The sequence below is a fragment of the Ranitomeya imitator genome, chromosome 1 (assembly GCF_032444005.1).
Source record: "Ranitomeya imitator isolate aRanImi1 chromosome 1, aRanImi1.pri, whole genome shotgun sequence".
In the NCBI taxonomy this organism is placed as follows: domain Eukaryota; kingdom Metazoa; phylum Chordata; class Amphibia; order Anura; family Dendrobatidae; genus Ranitomeya; species Ranitomeya imitator.
Genome location: NC_091282.1, coordinates 492,429,146 through 492,454,974, shown reverse-complemented (window position 1 = coordinate 492,454,974; position 25,829 = coordinate 492,429,146). Strand labels below are relative to the sequence as shown.

The following is a 25,829-nucleotide window of genomic DNA, read 5'->3' as shown; positions in this document are numbered from 1 at the left end:
TTTACCATTGGGAAAATAAAAAAATTGTTGCTAAAAGATAATTTTTGTGACTAAAAAGTTAAATGTAAATTTTTTCCTTCCATGTTGCTTCTGCTGCTGTGAAGCACCTGAAGGGTTAATAAACTTCTTGAATGTGGTTTTGAGTACCTTGAGGGGTGCAGTTTTTAGAATGGTGTCACTTTTGGGTATTTTCAGCCATATAGACCCCTCAAACTGACTTCAAATGTGAGGTGGTCCCTAAAAAAAAATGGTTTTGTAAATTTTGTTGTAAAAATGAGAAATCGCTGGTCAAATTTTAACCCTTATATCTTCCTAGCAAAAAAAAATTTTGTTTCCAAAATTGTGCTGATGTAAAGTAAACATGTGGGAAATGTTATTTATTAACTATTTTGTGTCACATATCTCTCTGGTTTAACAGAATAAAAATTCAAAATGTGAAAATTGCGAAATTTTCAAAATTTTCGCCAAATTTCCGTTTTTATCACAAATAAACGCAGAATTTATTGACCTAAATTTACCACTAACATGAAGCCCAATATGTCACGAAAAAACAATCTCAGAACCGTTAGGATCCGTTGAAGCGTTCCTGAGTTATTACCTCATAAAGGGACACTGGTCAGAATTGCAAAAAACGGCAAGGTCTTTAAGGTCAAAATAGGCTGGGTCATGAAGGGGTTAATGCAAAGTCGCGGCGACGAAAAAAAATGTAATTTTGGCGTTTCTTATTTTTTTTTCTCGATACGCTGTTTAGCAATCAGGTTAATCCTTTTTTTTAATTGATCGGGCGATTCTGAATGCGGCGATACCAAATATGTGTATATTTGATTTTATTTTTATTGTTTTATTTTGAATGGGGCGAAAAGGGGGTGATTTAAACTTTTATATATTTTTTTTTATTTCATATTTTTTTTAAACATTTTTAAAAAACTTTTGCCATGCTTCAATAGCCTCCATGGGAGGCTAGGATCTGGCACAACTGGATTGGCTCAGCTACATAGCAGCGATCATCAGATTGCTGCTATGTAGCTGAATTACAGGCTTGCTATGAGCACCGACCACAGGGTGGCGCTCACAGCAAGCTGGCATCAGCAACCATAGAGTTCTCAAGGACCTCTATGGTTACTATCCTGACCCATCACTGACCCCCGATCATGTGATGGCGTCAGCGATGCGCGCATTTCCGACCGCCCGGCCGGAAGCGGTAGTTAAATGCCGCTGTCAGTGTTTGACAGCGGCATTTAACTAGATAATAGCGGCCGGTGGATACCGACTCCACCCGTCGCTATTGCGGGCACATGTCAGCTGTTCAAAACAACTGACATGTCGCGGCTTTGATGTAGGCTCACTGCCGGAGCCCACATCAAGGCAGAGGATCTGACCGCAGACATACTATCCCGTCCGAGGTCAGAAAGGGGTTAACGGTGTAATGGCGACTGTAAAGAAAAAAAAAGAAAAAATTCCATTTCTTTTCACTCTCCTCTGATGTGATCGTACATCTGAGGAGAGAGAAATAGGGTCCCACCTGGTCCTCCGATCACCCCACCGGTACCTCTGGTGTCCAGGCATCTCTTCCATGAAGACCCCTGAGCCGCCGGCGTCTTCTTCCGGGAGAAAATAGTAGGTGCATGCACAGTGCGCGTGCCGAGATCTGCCTGCTGGTACCCGTCAACAATACGTTTTTTCTATTGGTCCATTTTCATCACTGTGATAGACCCTATCACAGTGATCAAAAAAAAAAAGAAAAAAGAAAATAAAACCCCCCTTTAGTTATGGAAAAATAATAAAATAAAAAATATATATTTATTTATAGTTGGGCCTGGTCTGGGTTGGGCTGGTCTGGGTTGAGCTGGTCTGGGTTGGGCTGGTCTGGGTTGGGCTGATCTGGGCTGCGCTGCGTTATTGTTAGGGTTTGTTGAGGTTAGGGTTGGAGTTAGAATTGGGGGGGTTTCCACTGTTTGGGTACATCAGGGGGTCTCCAAATGAGGCATGACGCCACCATTGATTCCAGACAATTTTGCGTTCAAGAAGTCAAACAGTGCTCCCTACCTCATGAGCCCTGCCATGCACCCAAACAGTGGTTTACCTCCACATATGGGGTATCAGCATACTTAGGACAAATTGAACAACAAGCATACTTAGGACAAATTGAACAACTTTTGGGGTCTAATTTCTCCTGCTACCCTTGGGAAAATAAACATTTGGGGGCAAAAGTTATAAACTTATGTGAAGTACTTGTAAGTCAAAGTGCTCACCACACATTTAGATAAGGGGGTTTAGTTTCCAAAATGATGTCACTTGTGGGGGGTCTCACTGTTTGGGCACATCAGGAGTTCTCCAAGCGCGACATGGCATCCAATCTTAATTCCTGTCAATTCTGCGTTGAAAAAGTGAAACGGTGCTCCTTCTTTTCCGAGCTCTGCCATGCACCCAAACAGTAGTTTACTCCAACATATGGGGTATTGGCGTATTCAGGAGAAATTGCACAACAACTTTTATGGTTATTTTCTCTTTTGACACTTGTGAAAATAAAAAAAATTGGCTCTGAAGTAAAATGTTTGTGAAAAAAAGTTCAATCAATGTTCATTTTTTGCTTCAGTTCCTGTGAAGCATGTAAAGATTTAATAAACTTACTGAATGTGGTTTTGAGCACATTTAGGGGTGCAGATTTTAGAATGGTGTCACTTGTGGGTATTTTCTGTCATGTACACCCCTTAAAGGGACTTTAAATGTGAGGTGGTTCCTAAAAAAAATGGTTTGGTAAAATTTTGTTGTATAAATGAGAAATTACGGGGCAAATTGTAACCCTTAACTTCCTAACAAAAAAAATATTGTTTCCAAAATTGTTCTGATGTAAACTAGACATGTGGGAAATGTTATTTATTAACTATTTTTTGTGATATATTTCTCTGATTTAACCCCTTAATCCCATATGACGTACTATCTCGTCCAGGTGACCTGGGATTTAATTCCCAGTGACGGGATAGTACGTCATATGCGATCGGCCGCGCTCACGGGGGGAGCGCGGCCGATCGCGGCCGGGTGTCAGCTGCCTATCGCAGCTGACATCCGGCACTATGTGCAAGGAGCGGTCACGGACCGCTCCCGGCACATTAACCCCCGGCACACCGCGATCAAAGATGATCGCGTTGTGCCGGCGGTGCAGGGAAGCATCGCGCAGGGAGGGCGCTCCCTGCGGGCTTCCCTGAGACGATCGGTACACGGTGATGTACTCACCGTGTACCGAGCGTCTTCTCCCTGCAGTCCCCGGATCCAAAATGGCCGCGGGGCTGCATCCGTGTCCTGCAGAGAGCACTTCCAGGTCAGGATCAGGCTGCAGCTGCAGCTCTAATCCTGCCCGGCTGTGCACACTGTCAGATCGGTGATCTGTGATGTCCCCCCCGGGACAAAGTGAAAAAGTAAAAAAAAAAAATTTCCACACGTGTAAAAAAAAAAAAAAAAAAAATCCTAAATAAAGAAGAAAAAAAAAAATATTATTCCCATAAATACATTTCTTTATCTAAAAAAAAACAATAAAAGTACACATATTTAGTATCGCCGCGCCCGTAACGACCCAACCTATAAAACTGGCCCACTAGTTAACCCCTTCAGTGAACACCGTAAGAGAAAAAAAAAAAAAGCCAAAAAACAACGCTTTATTATAACGCTGAACAAAAAGTGGAATAACACGCGATCAAAAAGACGGATATAAATAACCATGGTACCTCTGAAAACGTCATCTTGTCCCGCAAAAAAACGAGCCGCGATATAGCATCATAACCAAAAAAATAAAAAAGTTATAGTCCTCAGAATAAAGCGATGCCAAAATAATAATTTTTTCTATAAAATAGCTTTTATCGTATAAAAGCGCCAAAACATAAAAAAAATGATATAAATGAGGTATCGCTGTAATCATACTGACCCGAAGAAGAAAACTGCTTCATCAATTTTACCAAACGCGGAACGGTATAAACGCCTCCCCCAAAAGAAATTCATGAATAGCTGGTTTTTGGTCATTCTGCCTCACAAAAAATCAGAATAAAAAGCGATCAAAAACTGTCACGTGTCCGAAAATGTTACCGATAAAAACGTCAACTCGTCCCGCAAAAAACAAGACCTCGCATGACTCTGTGGACCAAAATATGGAAAAATTATAGGTCTCAAAATGTGGAGACGCAAAAACTTTTTTGCTATAAAAAGCGTCTTTTAGTGTGTGACGGCTGCCAATCATAAAAATCCGATATAAAAAACGCTATAAAAGTAAATCAAACCCCCCTTCATCACCCCCTTAGTTAGGCTAGGTTCACATTGCGTTAATGGGTTAACGCTAACGGACAGCGTTGCACGGCGAAAATGTCACAATTAACGCCGTGCAACGGGTCCGTTAGCACACCCATTGACAGCAATGTGATTTTCGGGTGTAGCGCATCGCTAGAGCGTGCCATTTTCGGCTCGCGCTAGCAAGGTGCCGTTCTTTTGTGGCGCGCCTCGGACGCTGCTTGCAGCGTCCGCGGCACGCCCGAGGTCCGATCCCCGATCTTCCAGAGCGGGGACGTTAACGCGACCACTAAACACGACACCTAAAAAGACATTGCGTTAGCGCAATCCACTAGCGATAAACGGATTTTCCTAACGCAATGTGAACCTAGCCTTAGGGAAAAATAATAAAATTAAAAAAAATGTATTTATTTCCATTTTCCCATTAGGGTTAGGGCTAGGGTTAGGGTTTGGATTACATTTACGGTTGGGATTAGGGTTGGGATTAGAATTAGGGGTGTGTCAGGGTTAGGTGTGTGGTTAGGGTTACAGTTGGGATTAGGGTTAGGGGTGCGTTTGGATTAGGGTTTCATTTATAATTGGGGGGTTTCCACTGTTTAGGCACATCAGGGGCAAACGCGACATGGCGTCCGATCTCAATTCCAGCCAATTTTGCATTGAAAAAGTAAAACAGTGCTCCTTCACTTCCGAGCTCTCCCGTGCGCCCAAACAGGGGTTTACCCCAACATATGGGGTATCATCGTACTCGAGACAAATTGGACAACAACTTTTTGGGTCCAAGTTCTCTTGTTACCCTTGGGAAAATAAAAATTTGGGGGGCTAAAAAATCATTTTCGTGAAAAAAAAAAAGAATTTTTGTTTTCACAGCTCTGCGTTATAAACTGTAGTGAAACACTTAGGGGTTCAAAGTTCTCACAACACATCTAGATAAGTTCCTTGGGAGGTCTAGTTTCTAATATGGGGTCACTTGTGGGGGGTTTGTACTGTTTGGGTACATCAGGGGCTCTGCAAATGCAATGTGACTCCTTAGACCAATCCATCTAAGTCTGCATTCCAAATGGTGCTCCTTCCCTTCCGAGCTCTGCCATGCGCCCAAACAGTGGTTCCCCCCCACATATTGGGTATCAGCGTACTCAGGACAAATTGAACAACAACTTTTGGGGTCCAATTTATTCTGTTACTCTTGTGAAAATACAAAACTGGGGGCTAAAAAATAATTTTTGCGCAAAAATTTTTTTTTTATTTTAACGGCTCTGCGTTATAAACTGTAGTGAAACACTTGGGGCTTCAAAGCTCTCAAAACACATCTAGATAAGTTCCTTAGGGGGTCTAGTTTCCAAAATGGTGTCACTTGTGGGGGGTTTTAATGTTTAGGCACATCAGGGGCTCTCCAAACCAACATGGCGTCCCATCTTAATTCCAGTCAATTTTGCATTGAAAAGTCAAATGGCGCTCCTTCCCTTCCGAGCTCTGCTATGCGCCCAAAAAGTGGTTTACCCCCACATATGGGGTATCGTCGCACTCAGGACAAATTGCACAACAACTTTTGTGGTCTAATTTCTTCTCTTACCCTTGGGAAAATAAAAAATTGGGGGCGAAAAGATCATTTTTGTGAAAAAATATGATTTTTTATTTTTACGGCTCTGCATTATAAACTTCTGTGAAGCACTTGTTGGGTCAAAGTGCTCACCACACATCTAGATAAGTTCCTTAAGGGGTCTACTTTTCAAAATGGTGTCACTTGTGAGGGGTTCCAATGTTTAGGCACATCAGGGGCTCTCCAAACGCAACATGGCGTCCCATCTCAATTCCAGTCAATTTTGCATTGAAAAGTCAAATGGCGCTCCTTTCCTTCCGAGCTCTGCCATGCGCCCAAACAGTGGTTTACCCCCACATATGGGGTATCGTCGCACTCAGGACAAATTGCACAACAACTTTTGTGGTCTAATTTCTTCTCTTACCCTTGGGAAAATAAAAAATTGGGGGCGAAAAAATCATTTTTGTGAAAAAATATGATTTTTCATTTTTACGGCTCTGCATTATAAACTTCTGTGAAGCAATTGGTGGGTCAAAGTGGTCACCACACATCTAGATAAGTTCCTTAGGGTGTCTACTTTCCAAAATAGTGTCACTTGTGGGGGGTTTCAATGTTTAGGCACATCAGGGGCTCTCCAAACGCAACATGGCGTCCCATCTCAATTCCTGTCAATTTTGCATTGAAAAGTCAAATGGCGCTCCTTTCCTTCCGAGCTCTGCCATGCGCCCAAACAGTGGTTTACCCCCACATATGGGGTATCAGCGTAGTCAGTACAGATTGTACAACAACGTTTGGCATCCATTGTATCCTGTTACCCTTGGTAAAATAAAACAAATTGGAGCTGAAATAAATTTTGTGTGAAAAAAAGTTAAATATTAATTTTTATTTAAACATTCCAAAAATTCCTGTGAAACCCCTGAAGGGTTAATAAACTTCTTGAATGTGGTTTTGAGCACCTTGAGGGGCGCAGTTTTTAGAATGGTGTCACACTTGGGTATTTTCTATCATATAGACCCCTCAAAATGACTTCAAATGAGATGTGGTCCCTAAAAAAAAATGGTGTTGTAAAAATGAGAAATTGCTGGTCAACTTTTAACCCTTATAACTCCCTAACAAAAAAAAATTTTGGTTCCAAAATTGTGGTGATGTAAAGTAGACATGTGGGAAATGTTACTTATTAAGTATTTTGCGTGACATATCTCTGTGATTTAAGGGCATAAAAGTTTAAAGTTGGAAAATTGCGAAATTTTCTAAATTTTCGCCAAATTTCCATTTTTTTCACAAATAAAGAGAAGTTATATCGAATAAATGTTACCACTAAAATGAAGTACAATATGTCACGAGAAAACAGTGTCAGAATCACCAAGATCCGTTGAAGCGTTCCAGAGTTATAACCTCATAAAGGGACAGTGGTCAGAATTGTAAAAATTGGCCCGGTCATTAACGTGCAAACCACCCTCGGGGCTTAAAGGGTTAAGGGCATAAAAATTCAAAGTTTGAAAATTGCTAAATTTTCAAAATTTTTGCCATATTTCCGTTTTTTTCATAAGTAAACACAAGTCATATCAAAGAAATTTTACCTCTAACATGAAGTACAATATGTCATGACTCATGAGAAAACCGTCTCAGATTCCGTGGAATCTGTTAAAGCGTTCCAGAGTTATAACTGTTGTGAATTCTGTTGTCGGGCTCCCTCCTGTGGTCATGAATGGTACTTCGGCTGGTTCTATCCATGGAATTCCTCTGGTGGCTGTGGGTGTTTCTGAGTTTCCTTCCACAGGTGACGAGGTTAATTCGTTGGCTGGCTGCTCTATTTAACTCCACTTAGATCTTTGCTCCATGCCACCTGTCAATGTTCCAGTATTGGTCTTGTTCACTCCTGGATCGTTCTTGTGACCTGTCTTCCCAGTAGAAGCTAAGTGCCTGCCTGTTTTTCTCTGGTTTGCTATTTTTCTGTCCAGCTTGCTATTTTGTTGTTGTCTTGCTTGCTGGAAGCTCTGGGACGCAGAGGGAGCACCTCCGCACCGTGAGTCGGTGCGGAGGGTCTTTTTGCGCCCTCTGCGTGGTCTTTTTGTAGGTTTTTGTGCTGACCGCAAAGCTAACTTTCCAGGACGTCATCCTGACAGCACCCTGGAGGACGTCCTCCTCCCCTTGCTGGGACAGGAAACACACGAGTTTAAAAGGTCAAGTCCCACCCACAGTCCTCGGTGTTTTTCCTGTCCCTGCAAGGAAGGGACGCACGAGTGAGAAGCTGCGCAGGACTTACCGGAGCTCAGGGGGATCGTGCGGCTTGCCAATACCCTTCCCCCTGTCAAGAGGCTCAGGGCAGAAACCCTCCGGTGGGGGGTCCCTCTGCTCCAAAGACCAGGAGTGGACGAGGCTCCTGGTGGCAGCCGCTCCTCCCGGTGGGAGGCTCTCGGCTGCGGACGCCATCCACGCGGTGCGCGGCCATCCTGGGCAGCGTGGTATCCAGAACGGCGTCTCCCGGCAGGAAGTCGTCAGAACGCGTCACTTCCGGTCCGTCGGCATTTCGTTACCGCTACTTCCGGTAACGCTGTATGTGCGGGGGAAAGCGTGCAGTGAATCGTACAGCGGCAGAAGCGCTCCTGATCTGGCGCTGAGAGCTGCGGGGACCTGCTACCCTCATCATGGACACAAGCACTCCAACCGAGGAGGGGGTAAGTGCGCATGGCGCAAGTTCCCCTATCTATATGTAGAAGCAGGCTCACCCCAGTGCTTATCCCTTCTTATGTCATTTAAGGATAAGGGAAACCCCGCGGGTCCTCCTGTTCAGATTAAGAAAGCCGGCAAGGCATCTGGGAAATCTGCTAGATGTCCCCTTTGTAATATGAAGCTTCCGGACTCCCATGGGAAATCTTTATGCGGGGACTGCACAGCTAAGGTCGTAAGGGACGAACAACCCACACTGCTGGCTGAGATGAGATCCCTTATACGCGAAGAAGTACAAGCTTCTTTGTCTACCATGGTGCAGAAATCCAGTCCTATCCCCACCCGTAAGCGGGCCAGACGGGAACAGGACTTAAGAGAACAGGAGGTTACTTCTGAGGACAAGTCTAACTCAGAGGACTTCGTCTCAGAGGAAGAGGGGGAGCTTCCGTCAGGAAGCCAGGATTACCAAAGAAAATACCTCTTCCAGGCAGAAGACACAAATGATCTGGTGCAGGCGGTGCGATGCACTATGCAAATAGAGGAAACTTCTAAACCACAAACCAGGCAGGATTTGATGTTTGGTGGACTTATGTCACGTCAGCAGACAGTATTTCCAGTTAGCGAGCACATTAAGGCCATGATTCTGGAAGAGTGGAAAGAGGCAGAACGCCGGCTGGTGTTATCCAAGGACTTTAAAGCTCGTCTGCCTTATGAGCCTGATGACATAAAACTATGGGACGAAGTTCCCAAAATTGACGTTCCTGTAGCAAAGGTGGCCAAGAAAACGGCCATACCTTTTGAGGACTCATCAAACCTACGTGATCCTATGGATAGGAAGGCTGACATATTGTTAAAAAGAGCCTGGGAATCTTCTGCGGCTCTAATAAAAACAAATATAGCGGCTACTTCGGTGGCTCGGTCTATGTATCTATGGATGGGTCAATTGGAGGAGCACTGTTGTGAGTTCTGTTTTTGGGCTCCCTCTGGTGGTTACTGATGGTACTGGGTGACTTGTGTTCTCTGCGGTCTCTGGTGTCCACCTGTTCCATCAGGTTATGGGTGTTTCCTATTTAACCTGGCTTTTTTGTCATTTCCTCGCCGGCTATCAATGTAATCAGCGTGTCTTTTTACCTCTGCTCCCTGCGTCTGTTATCTTCAGGACAAGCTAAGTTTTGATTTTCCTGTTCCACGTTTTGCTTACTTTTTGTCTTAGTCCAGCTTGCAGATATGTGATTCCTTGCTGCTGGTAGCTCTAGTGGGCTGAAATTACTCCTCATGTTCCATGAGTTGGCACATGAGTTCAAGTAATTTCAGGATGGTTTTTTGAAGGGTTTTTCGCTGACCGCGCAGTTCACTTTTGTATCCTCTGCTATCTAGCTTTAGCGGGCCTCATTTTTGCTGATTCTATTTTCATAACTACGTATGTGCTTTCCTCTCATTTCACCGTTATTACATGTGGGGGGCTGCTATTTCTGTGGGGTGTTTCTCTGGAGGCAAGTGAGGTCTGTGTTTCTTCTTATAGGGGAAGTTAATCCTTCGGCTGGCGCGAGACGTCTAGGAATCATCGTAGGCACATTCCCCGGCTACTGCTAGTTGTGTGTTTAGGTTCAGGATCGCGGTCAGCTCAGGTTCCATCACCCTAGAGCTTGTTTTGTTTTTGTGCTAGTCCTTTTGTGATCCCCTGCCATTGGGATCATGACAGAGCACCTATCCAATAAGACCCCGAGATCTGAAATCATAAATTCCCTTCCTATAATGAAATCTGCCACGGCCTATCTGTCTGATATGACTGCTGAGTCAGTCAGGTTTTCGGCCAGATGCAGTTCCTTATCTAACGCGGCTAGGAGGGCGGTCTGGCTAAGGTCCTGGTCAGGGGATAATGCTTCCAAATCTAAACTTTGTTCAATTCCCTTCTCAGGTGAAAGGGTTTTTGGACCCTCCCTGGATACCATTTTGGAATCAGCCTCCGACAAAAAGAAAGGGTTTCCAGAGGAGAAATCTAAGAAGCCCCAGTCCTTTCGGAGAGGATTCCCCTTCAGAAGGCAGTCTGAGTTTAGAGGAGGCAGATCCAATAGAGGGTCTTATAGGGGCTCCCGTAGCCAGGGCAATAGAAGCAGAGGTTTCTTCTTCAGCCCTTCCTCAAAATCTAAATCGCAATGACGCCAGTCTCCATAGGGGGTCGGCTCCGCCAATTTTCGCACAATTGGGCTCGGATCACTCAAAATCAGTGGGTCCTTCGGACCATCTCAGAAGGCTACAGTATAGAGCTCTACTCCCCCCCCCCCCCCACCAGACAGATTCATCAGTCCTACGGTAGTACCGCGAGACTCTCCCATGTTGACAGACCTGATGGAAATGCTCTCCTCAGAGGTCATAGTTCCGGTACCATCTCCGGAAATAGGCTTGGGTCATTACTCCTCCCTTTTTTCCATAATGAAACCGTCCGGCGAATCTCGCACTATAATAAATCTGAAACCTCTAAATGCCTGGGTCAGGTACAAGAGGTTTCGTATGGAATCCATCCATTCGACAATACTCCTAATAGATCAGAATGCTGTGATGTGCACTCTAGATCTAAAGAGTGCCTATTATCAGGTTCCCGTCCACCCTTCTTCTCAGAGGCTTCTGAGGTTTGCGGTAGTTCTGCCGTCCGGGACCTGTCACTTCCAGTTTCAGTGCCTTCCATTTGGTCTTGCCTCAGCACCTCGTATCTTCACAAAACTGGTGTCGGAGATTGTCGCTTTCCTAAGAAATCAAGGGATCAGAATAATCCCTTATCTCAACGACTTTCTCCTGGTGGCAAGAACGACAGAAATTCTATCAGACCACAGGAACCGAACTATTTCAGTGATGGAAGAACTCGGTTGGGTCATAAATTGGCGGAAATCCGATTTGACTCCAGAGTGCAAGAAGACGTTTCTGGGAGTACGTCTGGATTCAATGAACAGAATATCCCTCTTACCCGAGTCCAAGCTGATTGCAGTACAGTCTCAGGTTTGGCTCCTGCTGGAGCACAGGGTGACGACAAGGACGGCCATGCGAGTCCTCGGCCTGATGACGGCCTGTATTCCGTGTGTAAGATGGGCTCAGTTCCATTCAAGACCACTACAGAAATTGATTCTTTCCAGATGGGACAGGAGTCTGTCTTCTCTGGACAGTACTTTAGAACTATCACATCGTGTAAGAAGGTCTCTCCTCTGGTGGACAAAGCCAGAGAAATTAAGAAAAGGAGTGTTATGGTCCGCAGATCCATACGTAGTAGTTACTACAGATGCCAGCGCTTGGGGCTGGGGAGCTCACCTAGAAGACAAGATCCTTCAGGGGAGATGGCCGGAAAACGTCATCCACAGCTCCTCCAACTTCAAGGAACTATACGCGGTCTGGGAAGCTTTGAGAAGGAACCGACACATCCTGGAGAATCGTCATGTCAGGATAATGTCCGACAATGTGACAAGTCTCTTTCCTGAAACATCAAGGAGGTGCGAAACACCATGCGCTTCAGGAACTGACAGAGAAGATATTTCATTGGGCAGAAAGATCGGTCCTTTCTATTTCAGCGGTTCACCTGGAAGGCTCCCAGAATGTTATAGCGGACTATCTCAGCAGAAGGGAGGTGTCTGCAACAGAGTGGGAACTCAACCAGGACGTCTTCCAGGACTTATGTCTTCGCTGGGGAACCCCCTGTATAGACCTATTCGCAAGCAGGAGAAATTCAAAGGTCTCAAAATTCTTCTCTCTGAACCCGCGGGATCTTCCGGAAGGGATAGATGCTCTGAGCCAGGATTGGACGGAACCTCTCTCGTATGCATTTCCCCCTCTGGCGTTGGTTCCGGCTGTTCTCAGAAAGATCAAAGAGGATCGAGCTCTCGTCATATTGATCGTTCCATACTGGCCAAGAAGGAGTTGGTTTTCCCTTCTACTAGAGCTAGCAATCGAGAATCCAGTAGAGCTCCCTCTCAGAGCGGATATAATCCACCAGGGTCCGGTATTCCACCCAAACCCAGCGAAGCTCCATCTCTCGGCATGGATCCTGAAGGGTCCATCTTGAAGGCTAAGGGTCTATCAAGCCAAGTAATATCTACTATGAAGTCTAGTAGGAAGCCTGTTACGTCAGCAATTTACTTGAAAATTTGGAGACGGTTCTGTCTGGAGGGTGGCAGGTCTGAGGTTACGGCAGGCACTCCCGACTTACCCAGAATTTTAGATTTCTTGCAGTCGGGGTTTGACAAAGGTCTTAAACCAAGCACATTGAAGGTGCAGATCTCGGCACTTAGTTCTTTCCTCGACTATCCCCTAGCGTCACACCCATGGATAGTTAGATTCATCAGAGCTACCCAGAGGTTGCGCCCCACTATCAGACATATGTCTCCTTCTTGGGACCTTAACTTGGTCCTCAGATTTCTCTGCAAAGACCTCTATGCGTCAGTGGATAATATGCCCATTTCCATTCTTACACGTAAAACAGCTTTTCTTGTGGCAGTGACTACGGCTAAAAGAGTGGGGGAAATTCAGGCCCTGTGTACTAGGGACCCATACCTTCAAATTAGAGAGGATTGTATAATTCTTAAACTCGACCCCTCTTTTATTCCAAAAGTAGGAACAACTAAAAATAGAAATCAAGAGATCGTGTTACCATCTTTCTGCAATAACCCTGCTAATGCTAAAGAAAAGGTCCTTCATTCTCTGGATGTCAGGCAGGCAGTTCTTGACTACCTGGCAGCCACCAACACTTGGCGCATCGACCCAAACTTATTCATTTTGTATGGGGGCAAGAATAGGGGTAAAAAGGCCTCTAAGGCCTCTATTGCTCGGTGGATCACGTCCGTGATCTCTGAGGCCTACCAATCTGAAGGGCTATCTCCTCCGGAGGGTCTCCATGTACATTCGACTAGAGGGATAGCTACTTCTTGGGCAGAGGGGGCAGGTGCCTCTCTAGAACAGATTTGTAAGGCCGCGACATGGGCTAGTGCCAATACCTTTTGCAAACACTATAAACTTGATGTTTTGTCTGGTCAGCATACTGCATTTGGGAGAAAGGTTCTCCAAGCGGTTATCCCACCCTGAGGAGGTGCTTTGGTACTCTCCAGGGTGCTGTCAGGATGATGTCCTGGAAAATAGGTATTAAGCTTACCGTTAATTATGTTTCCAGGAGTCCATCCTGACAGCACGGGTAGTTCCCTCCCTGTATTATTATACGATGCATGGTATTCTAGCATGTCTGTAACCTATTCCTAGCATATGATGTAATATGTTCCTGGTTATAATGTAATATGTTTGCTACCATTAAACAAAGATTTTTTCTGCATTTCCTTGAGGCGGTTCTTGTTACAACGCTGAGGACTGTGGGTGGGACTTGACCTTTTAAACTCGTGTGTTTCCTGTCCCAGCAAGGGGAGGAGGACGTCCTCCAGGGTGCTGTCAGGATGGACTCCTGGAAACATAATTAACGGTAAGCTTAATACCTATTTTCCTATCCTCGGTCTGTTCAGTAAGTCGGGCCTCACTTTGCTAAATCTATTTCATCTCTGTGTTTGTATTTTCATCTTTACTCACAGTCATTATATGTGGGGGGCTGCCTTTTCCTTTGGGGAATTTCTCTGAGGCAAGGTAGGCTTTATTTTTCTATCTTCAGGGCTAGCTAGTTTCTTAGGCTGTGCCGAGTTGCATAGGGAGCGTTAGGAGCAATCCACGGCTATTTCTAGTGTTTGTGATAGGATTAGGGATTGCGGTCAGCAGAGTTCCCACGTCCCAGAGCTCGTCCTTTATTATCAGTAACTACCAGGTCATTCCGTGTGCTCTTAACCACCAGGTCCATTATTGTCCTGACCACCAGGTCATAACATATAACCACATGAACTGACAGTGGTCATAATTGTAAAAATTGGCCTGGTCATTCAGCAGCAAATTGGTTCTTTCACTAAGGGGTTACAAATGTCTTTTTAAGGTGTTAAGTGTTCATCCCTATCCATAGGGCTGAGACAGATATGATTATATCTAAGGGTCTGGCTGTAGACCATGGACTTTTTAATGTGTTTTGGGTGGAACCTGTCCCATCTGAGGTATGTGTGACAGTAAATTGGCTTCTGATTCACCAATTGCTGGATTGAACCATTTTGATCTTTTATGGTGGTATCCAGGAAATTGATTTCTGTTTTTGAGTGGTACAATGTCAAGTTGGATGAAATGTTTTGAATTTGTCATGGAATTTTAGAAGTTTTTGTTTCGACTTAGTCCATATTATTAAGATGTCATCGATGTAAGAGAAATAGGCCAAAGGTTTGATGGAGCAGGATGCTAAAATGTAATTTTCCAGTTTAGCCATGAAAAGGTTGGCATACTGGGGTGCCATTTTGCGGCCCATAGCAGTTCCGGTGTGTTGTAGATGTAGCTCCTCGCCGAAAGAGAAAAAGTTGTGGGTGAGTATAAATATGGTGAGTCTTAATACACACTCAGTCAGCAGGAATCTCATTAACTTCAAGAAACATTTGACAGGTGGATAGTCCATCTTCATGTGGGATGTTACAATTTAGGGATTCGACATCCATCGTGGCTAAAGTGGCACTCTTAGAGAGAGGACCTACTGTAGATAACTTTTTAATGTTCTCCCTTTCAATGGGTTTTATGTAGGGGCAAAATCATGTATGGCCCATTCTTTAGGACCCATCTCCAAACATGATTTAAGCCATTCTTAGCAAACCTTCCTACTTTCATCTAAAAATGTTGTATTGTACTGTTGTATTATGATTACTGGGATCAGATCTCTGCAAGTGATGAATATATGTAGGTCATTGCACAGCGGGTGTCCAGTATTATTGCTGTGCAAGAAGAAAAAACATAAAAGAGCAGCAGCTTCAACAATCATTGCAACTTCTCCGAGCAGTCGGACTCCTACTGATCAGTAAGGCTAGGTTCACATTGCGTTAGCAGCAGCCCGTTCAGCACATACGCTAACGGGCTGCTGCTAGCGCACGTGCCTACGCTACATCACGCTAGCGCAGATGGAGCATCTGCTAGCTCCATCTGCGCTAGCAGTGACGGACCCAGAAACGCTGAAGCCAGCGTCTCGGGTCCATCACTCAAATGACGGCACATCGCTAGCGCACGCCCATTGTGTTATGCCGCGGTGTAACGTAGTCCGTTTAACGTAGTCAATGAACGCAATGTGAACTTGGCCTAAGTGATGGAGTATATTAACAATATAAAATAACTTAGTAAACTGGGAAAGTTGGGGTCAACCTTATTCCTAAAACAACAAACAGAGCAGATACTCACCCTCACTGAGGTCTAGCATATGTTTCCTGCTGCTGGTTGGCTCTTGGTGTTTTGGCTGCATTGGTAACGGCACATCATCTGTACACTTACTGTCTGGGAGGATGTCGAGGGCATGAGCCGCTGAAATCCGAGATTAGCTACAGCGGTATCAACCAAAACTCCTAAGACCATAGCATCGGTTGGCACTGAACCGGGGGAAGGAGAGTTCCTGCTCTATTTATTGTTTCAGGTATTTCAAAGCATTTGTGGACCATTTTCTTGAAAGTGGAAAACCCCTTTAAGGTCAACCAAGAACTTAAGTTTTTTCTTAGGGATTTTATTGGCGTATGTATGTTAAATGCTGTTGGATAATTTGTGTAATAATGCCACAATAATAAACTGTAAACAAAAAATAAAACAAATAAAATATATAATACTAGCCATTGAACCCGTTCTACGCCCGGGTGGCGAGCATTTATATTGGTATATGGTCTCCATCCTGGTATGTGCTGCTCCCATCTTGCTCCCCATCCTGTCATGTGCTGCTCCATCTTGCGTCCCCATCCTGTCATGTGATGCTCCATCCTGCATCCCCATCCTGTCATGTGCTGCTCCATCCTGCACCCCAATCCTGTCATGTGCTGCTCCACCCTGCGTCTCCATCCTGTCATGTGCTGCTCCATCCTGCGTCCCCATCCTGTCATGTGCTCCCATCCTGCGCCCCCGTCTTGTCATGTGCTGCTCCCATCCTGCCCCCATCCTGCCATGTGGTGCTCCCATCGTGCACAACCATTCTGTCATGTGCTGTTCCCATCCTGCGCCCCCATTTTGTCATATGGTGCTCCCATCCTGCACAACCATTCTGTCATGTGCTGCTCCCATCCTGTGCCCCCATTCTGTTGTAATGTGCTGCACCCATTCTGCCTGTTCCTGTTTCCATTCTACCATATGTTGCTCCCATCTTTTTCCGGCTCTACTGCCCGAGTGGGGCTGTGCCGTGTGAGTGTGGCTGTGCCGTGTGAGTGTGGCTGAGTGTGGCTGTACTATGTGAGTGTGGCTGTACTGCAGGAGTGTGGCTGTACTTACTGCCTGAGTGCGGCGCTGGCTATAATGGATACAGCACCCCTGCAGCCAGCACAGCGAGGGCTGACTCCACCCACTTGTCACTGGTCACATGCTGGTGACATCATCGGAGGTCCTGGAGCTCCGCTGGGCTCTACATCTACCCTGACCGGAGCTGCAGAGCATGGAGCCCCCATGGCCGCTATATTATGGGGGATACACGGGTGTGTGGAGCCCCCATGGCCGGTATATTGGCGGGGGGGATAAGTTCGGCTGCGTCACTCTGGTCCAGACTGCGCAGGCGTGGTGCGTCGCGCTTGCGCAGTCTATAAAGGCTTCGGACAGAGTGACGCTCCCACCGTTATATTATAGAGAGATATATATAATATATTATATTTGTAAATCAATTGAACTGAAAATACCTTCATGTAATATAACTTGGACATCTATACGCTAGCAACCAAAGTTTGTATTTTAGGTCCCTTACTTGGTCCCAGTTGTGATGTTCAGGCTTGGCCGTACCCAGGATCCTGCGCTGTCCCTGGAAATTCTGTATACACTGCCTGCGATGGGTACACATAAGGTGACTCTTTCCTTCCTGTTTGCTTCACTTTTGAAGAAGGCATAATTGTAAGTAAGGGTTAAGCTGTGACTGTTACTGATAATCCTCCCCTTTTCTTAAATCAAAGGTGTGTGTGCCCCAGATCTTGCGCGCTTTGCAGATGATTGGCAGTACATCACAGCTTCAGCCCATCACTCTGCGTTTGATGACATCCTTATGGGAAAAACAGGTAGAGATGTATTCTGAATTTTACCAGCAAAGCAGAGCGAGATGTTCTTTATACTATGAATTCAATTGCAATTTGTTAAATCTGAGAATTGGGGAGGGGGCATAATTGGAGTACATCAACCATGGCTTGCTGCTAATTTCTTTTACTCTTTTTTTAACCACCCTTCCCAAGAGTCATTTTTTTTCCTGACAACATTAGCCACATGAGGGCTTGTTTTTTTTTATGGGACAAGTTGTAGTTCTGAATGACACTATTCTTTTTTTTTTTTTTTTTTTTTTTTTTTTTTTTACTGAAAAACTGGAAAAAAATCAAAGTGAGGCAAAATGTAAAAAAAATAAAAAATTGTGACCTTGTTTTTGGGTTTTCTTTTTACGGTCTTTATTTATACAGTGACAAAATGAGCTGGCGGCGTGATTTTCCGGGTCAGTATGTTTATGGAGATGCCAAACTTGTATAGTTTGTTTTTTTCTTCTTCATTTAAGTGGTTAAAAAAATGAAAATTCATAAAAGATAAAAAAAAAATTCATTTGTGTCACAATTTCTGAGAACCGTAATCGTATCTAATTTTCCATTGATGGAGTTGTGTGAGGGCTTGTTTTTGCCTGGTTCACTAACTATTTTAATTATACCATTTTATGGTAGATATGAGGTTGAAGTAATTTTTATTGTTTTTTTTTTTAAAGAGGTCCAGTTATCGAATAACTGCAATTCTGGGGTTTCAATTTTTGTTCTCTACGGTGTTTGCAATAGAAGTTAATGATATTTAGACTGTGATAGATATTACTTGTTGTACTCTATTTGTTTAGTCCCCATAGGGGACTTGAATCTGCAATTGTATCCTCAGTATAGAGTGAAAATTGCATTCTCCTTCGCAGCCCAGCCATAGGCTGGGTTTCCCATGGGTGAAAAGATGTCAGCAACCTGAGCCTTCAGGAGATTCCTAAGGGACCTTGCGATGATGACATGGCAAGGCTCATCGATCCAATCTAGCTGCTGCTACAGGAGGTTGCCCAAAGCACCCACACCAGATATAGGATGTACACAACTTATGTTGGGATGGGGATAATACCTTGTTTTCAACACATTTACAAATTGTTTTGGGCACATAGTGTTGATTGCAGATATCCAGAATTTTATCATTTTCAGGATTCCACACCCCATCAGTGAAATATTGTTGGCGTATTCTTATGATGGGCTATGAATGTTGAAATCCTGCAAATCGCCTTTAATGGGATTTCGAACTTTTTATCACATACAGAGTTCCTAGTACTAAAAGATCTTAATCTTGATAATTCATGACATGCCAATTAGAAATGGTCATTAACTAACCAGCACAGACTTTGTCATGCTACTTTTCAGGCCTCTCTTCAGGAACCTTACTCGTTACTGTTCTGTGTTGCAGGATAGAGTTTATCCAGAACTCCAGAAACTGATTGCCAAGGCAGATTCCCAAAGTCTGTCTATAGGGAAGGAGACCCGGTGGGAAAAAAGTGTTGCGAAAGCGGCAACTATCAGAGACATCTGCAAGCAAAGGTAACTCTCTTTTATCTTCAGATACTCTTTGGGCTGAGCTATTCATTCATCCTTTTATTATTAGTGCAAATATTAATTATCCTATGTATATAAGATTAAGTTTGCTTTTGCCCATATAGAGCAGCAAGCAGCCTGTGTTCAGACATCCAACAGATGGCTTGAATTTGCTCCTAATTCTCTAATATATGGCTGTTATCGGACTTATTTCTTTGAGTGGGAGCAGTCAGATCCTAGTATAGGTAAACTGAGCACCGACCGGTTCCCTGCAGTTTATCAGCAGATTCAGGTTGCTTTATGACCGATCTAAAGGTACCGTTACACTCAGCGACGCAGCAGCGATATAGACAACGAGCCGACCTAAACTAGATCGCTGGAGCGTCGCTGTTTAGGTCGCTGTAGAGACGTCAAACACAACAACTCCAGAACGATGCAGGAGCGATCCAGTGACGTAACGGCGACTCACTTCTCGTTCTCGCTGGTTGTTACCTCCATGTCAAACAGCCGAAGTGTACCGATCCGACACACATTTAGGGGCCCTATGCTCGTTGCGGGCTTCGTTGCTTTTGATGTCAAACATGACGATACACGCCGACCTGGCGACGAAATAAAGTTCTGGACTTTTAGCTCCGACCACTGATGGCACAGCGGGATCCAGATCGCTGCTGCGTGTCAAACACAACGAGATCGCTATCCAGGACGCTGCAACGTCACGGATTGTTGTCGTTCTCTTTGCAAAGTTGTTGAGTGTGACGGTACCTTAAGCCTATTTGCAGTTCTCCATGTTTCTGTAGATCGATCTAAGCTGAACATACACTATGATGTACATATGCTTCCCTTCTTCTAAACCTTTTTGTGTATTACGCTTTTATCTTAGACCATATCAGCATGGGGCAGACATGCTGGCTGCTATTACTCAAGTGTTGGATGAATATACCAAACCGGACCAGGCTACTCCCGCAGCCTTGGTATTACAGGGTCTTCATGCTTTATGTCAGGCGGAGGTGAGATGATTACACTGACCTCAAACTTTCAATTTAAACTTTTCATTCATCTTTTATAATATCATTTCTGTATGGAAGGAGCAAAAAGTGCGAATGCTTAAAGATTGGGTGTGTTTTATGCCATTTACTTTTGTGTTTGTATTTTTTTAATATTTTTTTCAGCCTTTAACATTATTTTATTGGTGAAGAGGCGTTATTATATACTGCAAAAGTGTTCTTGAAATATACATTTTTATATCCATGAAAAGCGGACAGTTTTCTCGTACGTCATCCGTTTTGCCTCCCTCTTGCATTCTATTTGTCTCTCATCCTATCTCATTGAAGCAGAGAGACTGATTAAGCTTTTTTTTTTATCTCTTGACTTATAACTCTGACTCTGTATCAATCCTACAAAAAGTGAACTTTTACCTGGTGTCCACTGACATCCGGGAGTGGCTTTGAACAAAGCCAGATACGAGTAACACCTGAGGGGCTGATTCTTTAAGATTGGCATTAAGTATAATGTGCCTAATTCATTAAGAAGCGCAAGCTACGTAATAAATTTGATGCATCTTTTCAGTACTGTGCACCATACCAAAAATGCTACACCAGTCAGAGATTGGCGTAATGTTTTTGGAGTAAAAGATTCTGGCGCTTTTGCCGAATTTTACTGGCAGGCATAGCTACGCACAGGAACTTACATAGAAAGCATGGGGCCCCATAGCAGAAATCCCAATTGCACCACCGCTTCCATACACACAGAAAAAAGAAAAATATTAATATGCTGTGTGATCACAGTTAAGCTTAGCTCACAACTTTGCAGACCATACAAAGTAATTTTACTCTTATTGAAGCCCCTTATCGTTCCTACTCATTAAAATACCCCTTTTATGGCCCTTATAAAATTATGATGCCAACAAACATAGTATGTTACCCACATAGTGAATTCCTACACGCACTCTCCAGATGTATAGTTTGATAACTCTACATTACCCCCACCCCACAAAGTATGATGCCCCCACAGTGACCACTAAACAATATGATGGCTCTGACACAGTCCTCTATACAGTATAATGGCCCTTACATCTCTCCACACAGTATGATGGCCCCAACACACCCCACCACATTGCATAGTGACCCATGCACAGTATATTGCATCCTACCAGCCTTCCATACAGTATAATGGCCCCCACACAGCCGTCCAAACAGTATAATGGCCCACCCATAGCCCCCTGAACAGTATATTGGCAGCCATTTATTTGCAGTTCTGAGACCCCTGACAAACAGGCTCCATAGCAGCTACGTGATCTGCTGCTATTAGCAATACGCCACTATCTACGCCCCTTCCCTCCTCAGCTTTTCCCTAGCTCTGCCCATTTTGGAGGAGCCGATTTAAACTGTTGTGAAAATGCTGAAAGCCGCAAAATGTTTGCGCAGCTTTGAAGTAATCTATATTAGGGATTTAGTTGGGGGATACAATATCTAGCTACAATGGCATGTAAAAATGTTGGCACCCATGGTCAAAATTACTGTTATTGTGACCAGTTAAGCAACTTGAAGACGAAATGATCTCTAAAAGACTTAAAGTTAAAGATGACACATTTCCTTTGTATTTTAGGCAAAAAAATTTATATTGTCATTTTTTACATTTTAAAAATTACAAAAAGGAAAATGGGTCAGTGCAAATGTTTCAGCATTCTTGGAGATTCATGTGTTCAGATAACTTTGACCGTGGTTTCAGACCTTAATTAGCCTTTTAGGGTTATGGCTTCAGAACTGTCATCGTTAGGAAAGGCCAGGAGATGCAAATTTCCCAGGCTCCTCTAACCTTGTGCCAGAAAACGTCAGCCATGGGTTCTTCTAAGTGCTTCGTTCTCTGAAAATGGTGGAGGCCCACAAAGCAGAAGGCTATAAAAAGATAGCAAAGAGTTTTCAAGTTGCCCTTTGCTTCTTTTTAATTATATTTTGAACTGAGGAGTTAACTGGAACAGTGGAGGTAGACAAGGTCAAGAAGACCAAGCAAAATTTCAGCAAGAGCTGCTTGTAGGATTGCTAAAGAGGCAAATCAGAACCCCCGCTTGACTGGAAAAGACCTCCAGAAACATTTAGTAGACTCTGGAGTTGTGGTACATTGTTCTACTGTTCAGAGACACCTGCACAAATATGGCCTTCATGGAAGAGTCATCAGAAGAAAACCTCTCCTGCATCCTCAATATAAAATTCAGCATCAGAAGTATTCAAAAGAACTTCTAAACAAGCCTGATCCATTTTGGAAACAAGTCCTATGGACAGATGAGGTTAAAATAGAACTCTTTGGCCACAATGATAAAAAGTGGAGAAAAAAGGCTCACAATTTCAGGAAAAAAACATCTCGCCAACATATCCCACTAAGCATGGGGGTGGATCAATCGTGCTTTGGGGTTGTGTTGCAGCCAATGGCACGGGGAACATTTCACGGGTAGAGGGAAGAATAGATTCAATGAAATTTCAACAAATTCTTGATACCAACATAGCACCATTTGTAAAAAAGATGAATTTGAAAAGCAGATTACTTTTACAAATGGATTATGATCCTAAACACATGTCACAATCCACAATAGACTACCTCAAAAGGCGCAAGCTGAAGTTTTTACAATCAGTTCCCTGACCTGAACATCATTGAAAATCTGTGGCTAGACCTCAAAAGAGTAGTGCATTCAAAACAACCCAAGAATCTCAGAACTGGAAGAATTTTCCAAGGAATAATGATGAAAATCCCTCAAACAAGAATTGAAAGACTCTTGACTGATTGCAAAAGGCCTTTACAAGCTGTGATACTTTCAAACGCGGGTGCTACTGGGTACTAACCATGCAGGGTGCCGAAAGTTTTCATTGTCCATTTTCCTTTTTGTAATTCTTACAACGTAAAATATATATACTGGCTATTGAACCCGTTCTACGCCCGGGTGGCGAGCATTTATATTGGTATATGGTCTCCATCCTGGTATGTGCTGCTCCATCCTGCATCCCCATCCTGTCATGTGCTGCTCCATCCTGCGCCCCCATCCTGTCATGTGCTGCTCCATCCTGCGCCCCCATTCTGTCATGTGCTGCTCCATCCTGCATCCCCATCCTGTCATGTGCTGCTCCCATCCTGCGCCCCCATTCTGTCATGTGCTGCTCCCATCCTGCGCCTCCATTCTGTCATTTGCTGCTCCCACCCTGCTCCCCCATTCTGTCATGTGCTGCTCCCATCCTGCGCCTCCATTCTGTCATTTGCTGCTCCCATCCTGTCATGTGCTGCTCCCATCCTGCGCCCCCGTTCTGTCATGTGCTGCTCCCATCCTGCGCCCCCGTTCTGTCATGTGCTGCTCCCATCCTGCTCCCCTGTTCTGTCATGTGCTACACCCATCCTGCGCCCGTTCTGTCATGTGCTGCTGCCATCCTGCGCCCGTTCTGTCATGTGCTGCTCCCATCCTGCTCCCCTGTTCTGTCATGTGCTGCTCCCATCCTGCTCCCCTGTTCTGTCATGTGCTGCTCCCATCCTGCGCCCGTTCTGTCATGTGCTGCTGCCATCCTGCACCCGTTCTGTCATGTGCTGCTCCCATCCTGCGCCCATTCTGTCATGTGCTGCTGCCATCCTGTGTCCGTTCTGTCATGTGCTGCTGCCATCCTGCGCCCATTCTGTCATGTGCTGCTGCCATCCTGCGCCCGTTCTGTCATGTGCTGCTGCCATCCTGCTCCCCTGTTCTGTCATGTGCTGCTCCCATCCTGCGCCCATTCTGTCATGTGCTGCTGCCATCCTGTGCCCGTTCTGTCATGTGCTGCTGCCATCCTGCGCCCATTCTGTCATGTGCTGCTGCCATCCTGCGCCCGTTCTGTCATGTGCTGCTCCCATCCTGCTCCCCTGTTCTGTCATGTGCTGCTCCCATCCTGCTCCCCTGTTTTGTCATGTGCTGCTCCCATCCTGCGCCCGTTCTGTCATGTGCTGCTGCCATCCTGCACCCGTTCTGTCATGTGCTGCTCCCATCCTGCGCCCATTCTGTCATGTGCTGCTGCCATCCTGTGCCCGTTCTGTCATGTGCTGCTGCCATCCTGCGCCCATTCTGTCATGTGCTGCTGCCATCCTGCGCCCATTCTGTCATGTGCTGCTGCCATCCTGCGCCCATTCTGTCATGTGTTGCTGCCATCCTGCCCCCGTTCTGTCATGTGCTGCTCCCATCCTGCGCCACCATTGTATTATATGCCCCCCATAAGACGCTCCAGTGTGTATGCGCCCGTATGCTGCTGCCATATATAAAAAAAAAAATACCATACTCACCTATCGTCCGGCTCCACTGCAGGTGTGTCTTCAAGAAAATGGCGCCGGAAAGCGCGGACTGCGCAGGCGCCGATTCCGGCAGCAGGAAACGGCGCCTGCGCAGTCCGCGCTTTCCGGCGCCATTTTCTTGAAGACATACCTGCAGTGGAGCCGGAGTGTGTCTTCAAGAAAATGGCGCCGGAAAGCGCGGACTGCGCAGGCACCGATTCCGGCAGCAGGAATCGGCGCCTGCACAGTCTGCGCTTTCGGCGCCATTTTCTTGAAGACACACTCCGGCTCCTGTGACTGGTAAGTCAGAGGGCGGCGCCGGCGCGCATTAAGCGCGTCATCGTGCCCTCTGAACTGTCACAGCAGAGGAGCCGGGAGACGGAGCCGCACGCAGCGCTGGAACGGGGAAAGGTGAATATACTTACCCTCCTGGCGGTCCCTGACTCTCCGGTGGAGATCGCGGTATGTGTTCAGTGCTTACGCATACCGCGATCTCCTGGGAGCGTCACTCTGTGGGGGCCAGACTGCGCCGGCGCTTGCGCCTGCGCAGTCTATAAAGGCTTCGGACAGAGTGACGCTCCCAGCGTTATATTATAGATAGATAGATAGATAGATAGATATTTGCCAAAAACACAAAGGAAATGTGTCATCTGTAACTTTATCCCTTTTAGAGATCCTTTCATATTCAACTTGCTCAACTGTTAACAATAGCAGTCATTTTCACCAGGGATGTCCAAACATTTACATGCCACGGTATATACCGTAGTTGCAAAGAAGCTCTGACAGTGATCAGAAGTCTTTTATCTCAAAAAGTATTTGTTTATTTACATTATTATTTTTAGGTGCTGGATATTCGGTCTACCTGGAAGGCTCTGTCTCCTAAACTGGAGTCTGACAAGCGTCCCCTTGTGCTCAAGGCGTTACATGAATTTTTTTCCTTGGTTCCTTCTTTGGTTGTCAAGACTGAAGACTATGAGGTATCTAAGTCTCCTACCCTTCTCCCTCTTACTACCTATTAACCTTGCAATAATCAGTTAATTTTACGTTTTTAGAATCCTGTCTGTGCAGATGGAAGATCACCACAGTGTGCAGCAGGGCTCGGGCAGCGTCAGTGATCAGAAGCATGAGGGGGCATGACTGTGCCTTGTTATGCCAAGGGTGCACTGAATTCTCATTTTCAGGCAAATTAAAAGTGTTTTTTTCAGTCACTGTAAAACTAACAGGCACAATGCTAGTATGATTTTTTTTATAGTGACCATGCCCCCTAAATCATGGTATAGATAGTTTATTATTAATTTTGGGGGTGATGGACCCTTTTTTTTTTTTTTCTATCTAACCACAATATGTCATTAAATCATTTTAATAAGTGTAAAACTGTCAATGCACATGAAATAGCCATTGGGTAATCACTGGTTTGGCAGACTATCTTTCCCTATTCCTTA

At 44.9% G+C, this 25,829-nt stretch overlaps 1 protein-coding gene across 2 annotated transcripts in view; it reads left to right on the top strand.

The window, feature by feature from the left end:
• Positions 1 to 25,829, top strand: part of FOCAD (focadhesin) — a 458,830-nt gene that overhangs the window by 134,460 nt on the left and 298,541 nt on the right. Inside the window, exons 12-16 of one of the 2 annotated variants that reach the window (XM_069765975.1) lie at positions 17,274 to 17,378; positions 17,485 to 17,586; positions 18,989 to 19,119; positions 19,994 to 20,120; positions 25,230 to 25,364. In XM_069765975.1, coding sequence (XP_069622076.1) covers positions 17,274 to 17,378; positions 17,485 to 17,586; positions 18,989 to 19,119; positions 19,994 to 20,120; positions 25,230 to 25,364 — 600 coding nt within the window. The remainder of the gene's footprint in view (positions 1 to 17,273; positions 17,379 to 17,484; positions 17,587 to 18,988; positions 19,120 to 19,993; positions 20,121 to 25,229; positions 25,365 to 25,829) is intronic. The other variant, XM_069765982.1, reaches the window with a different exon arrangement.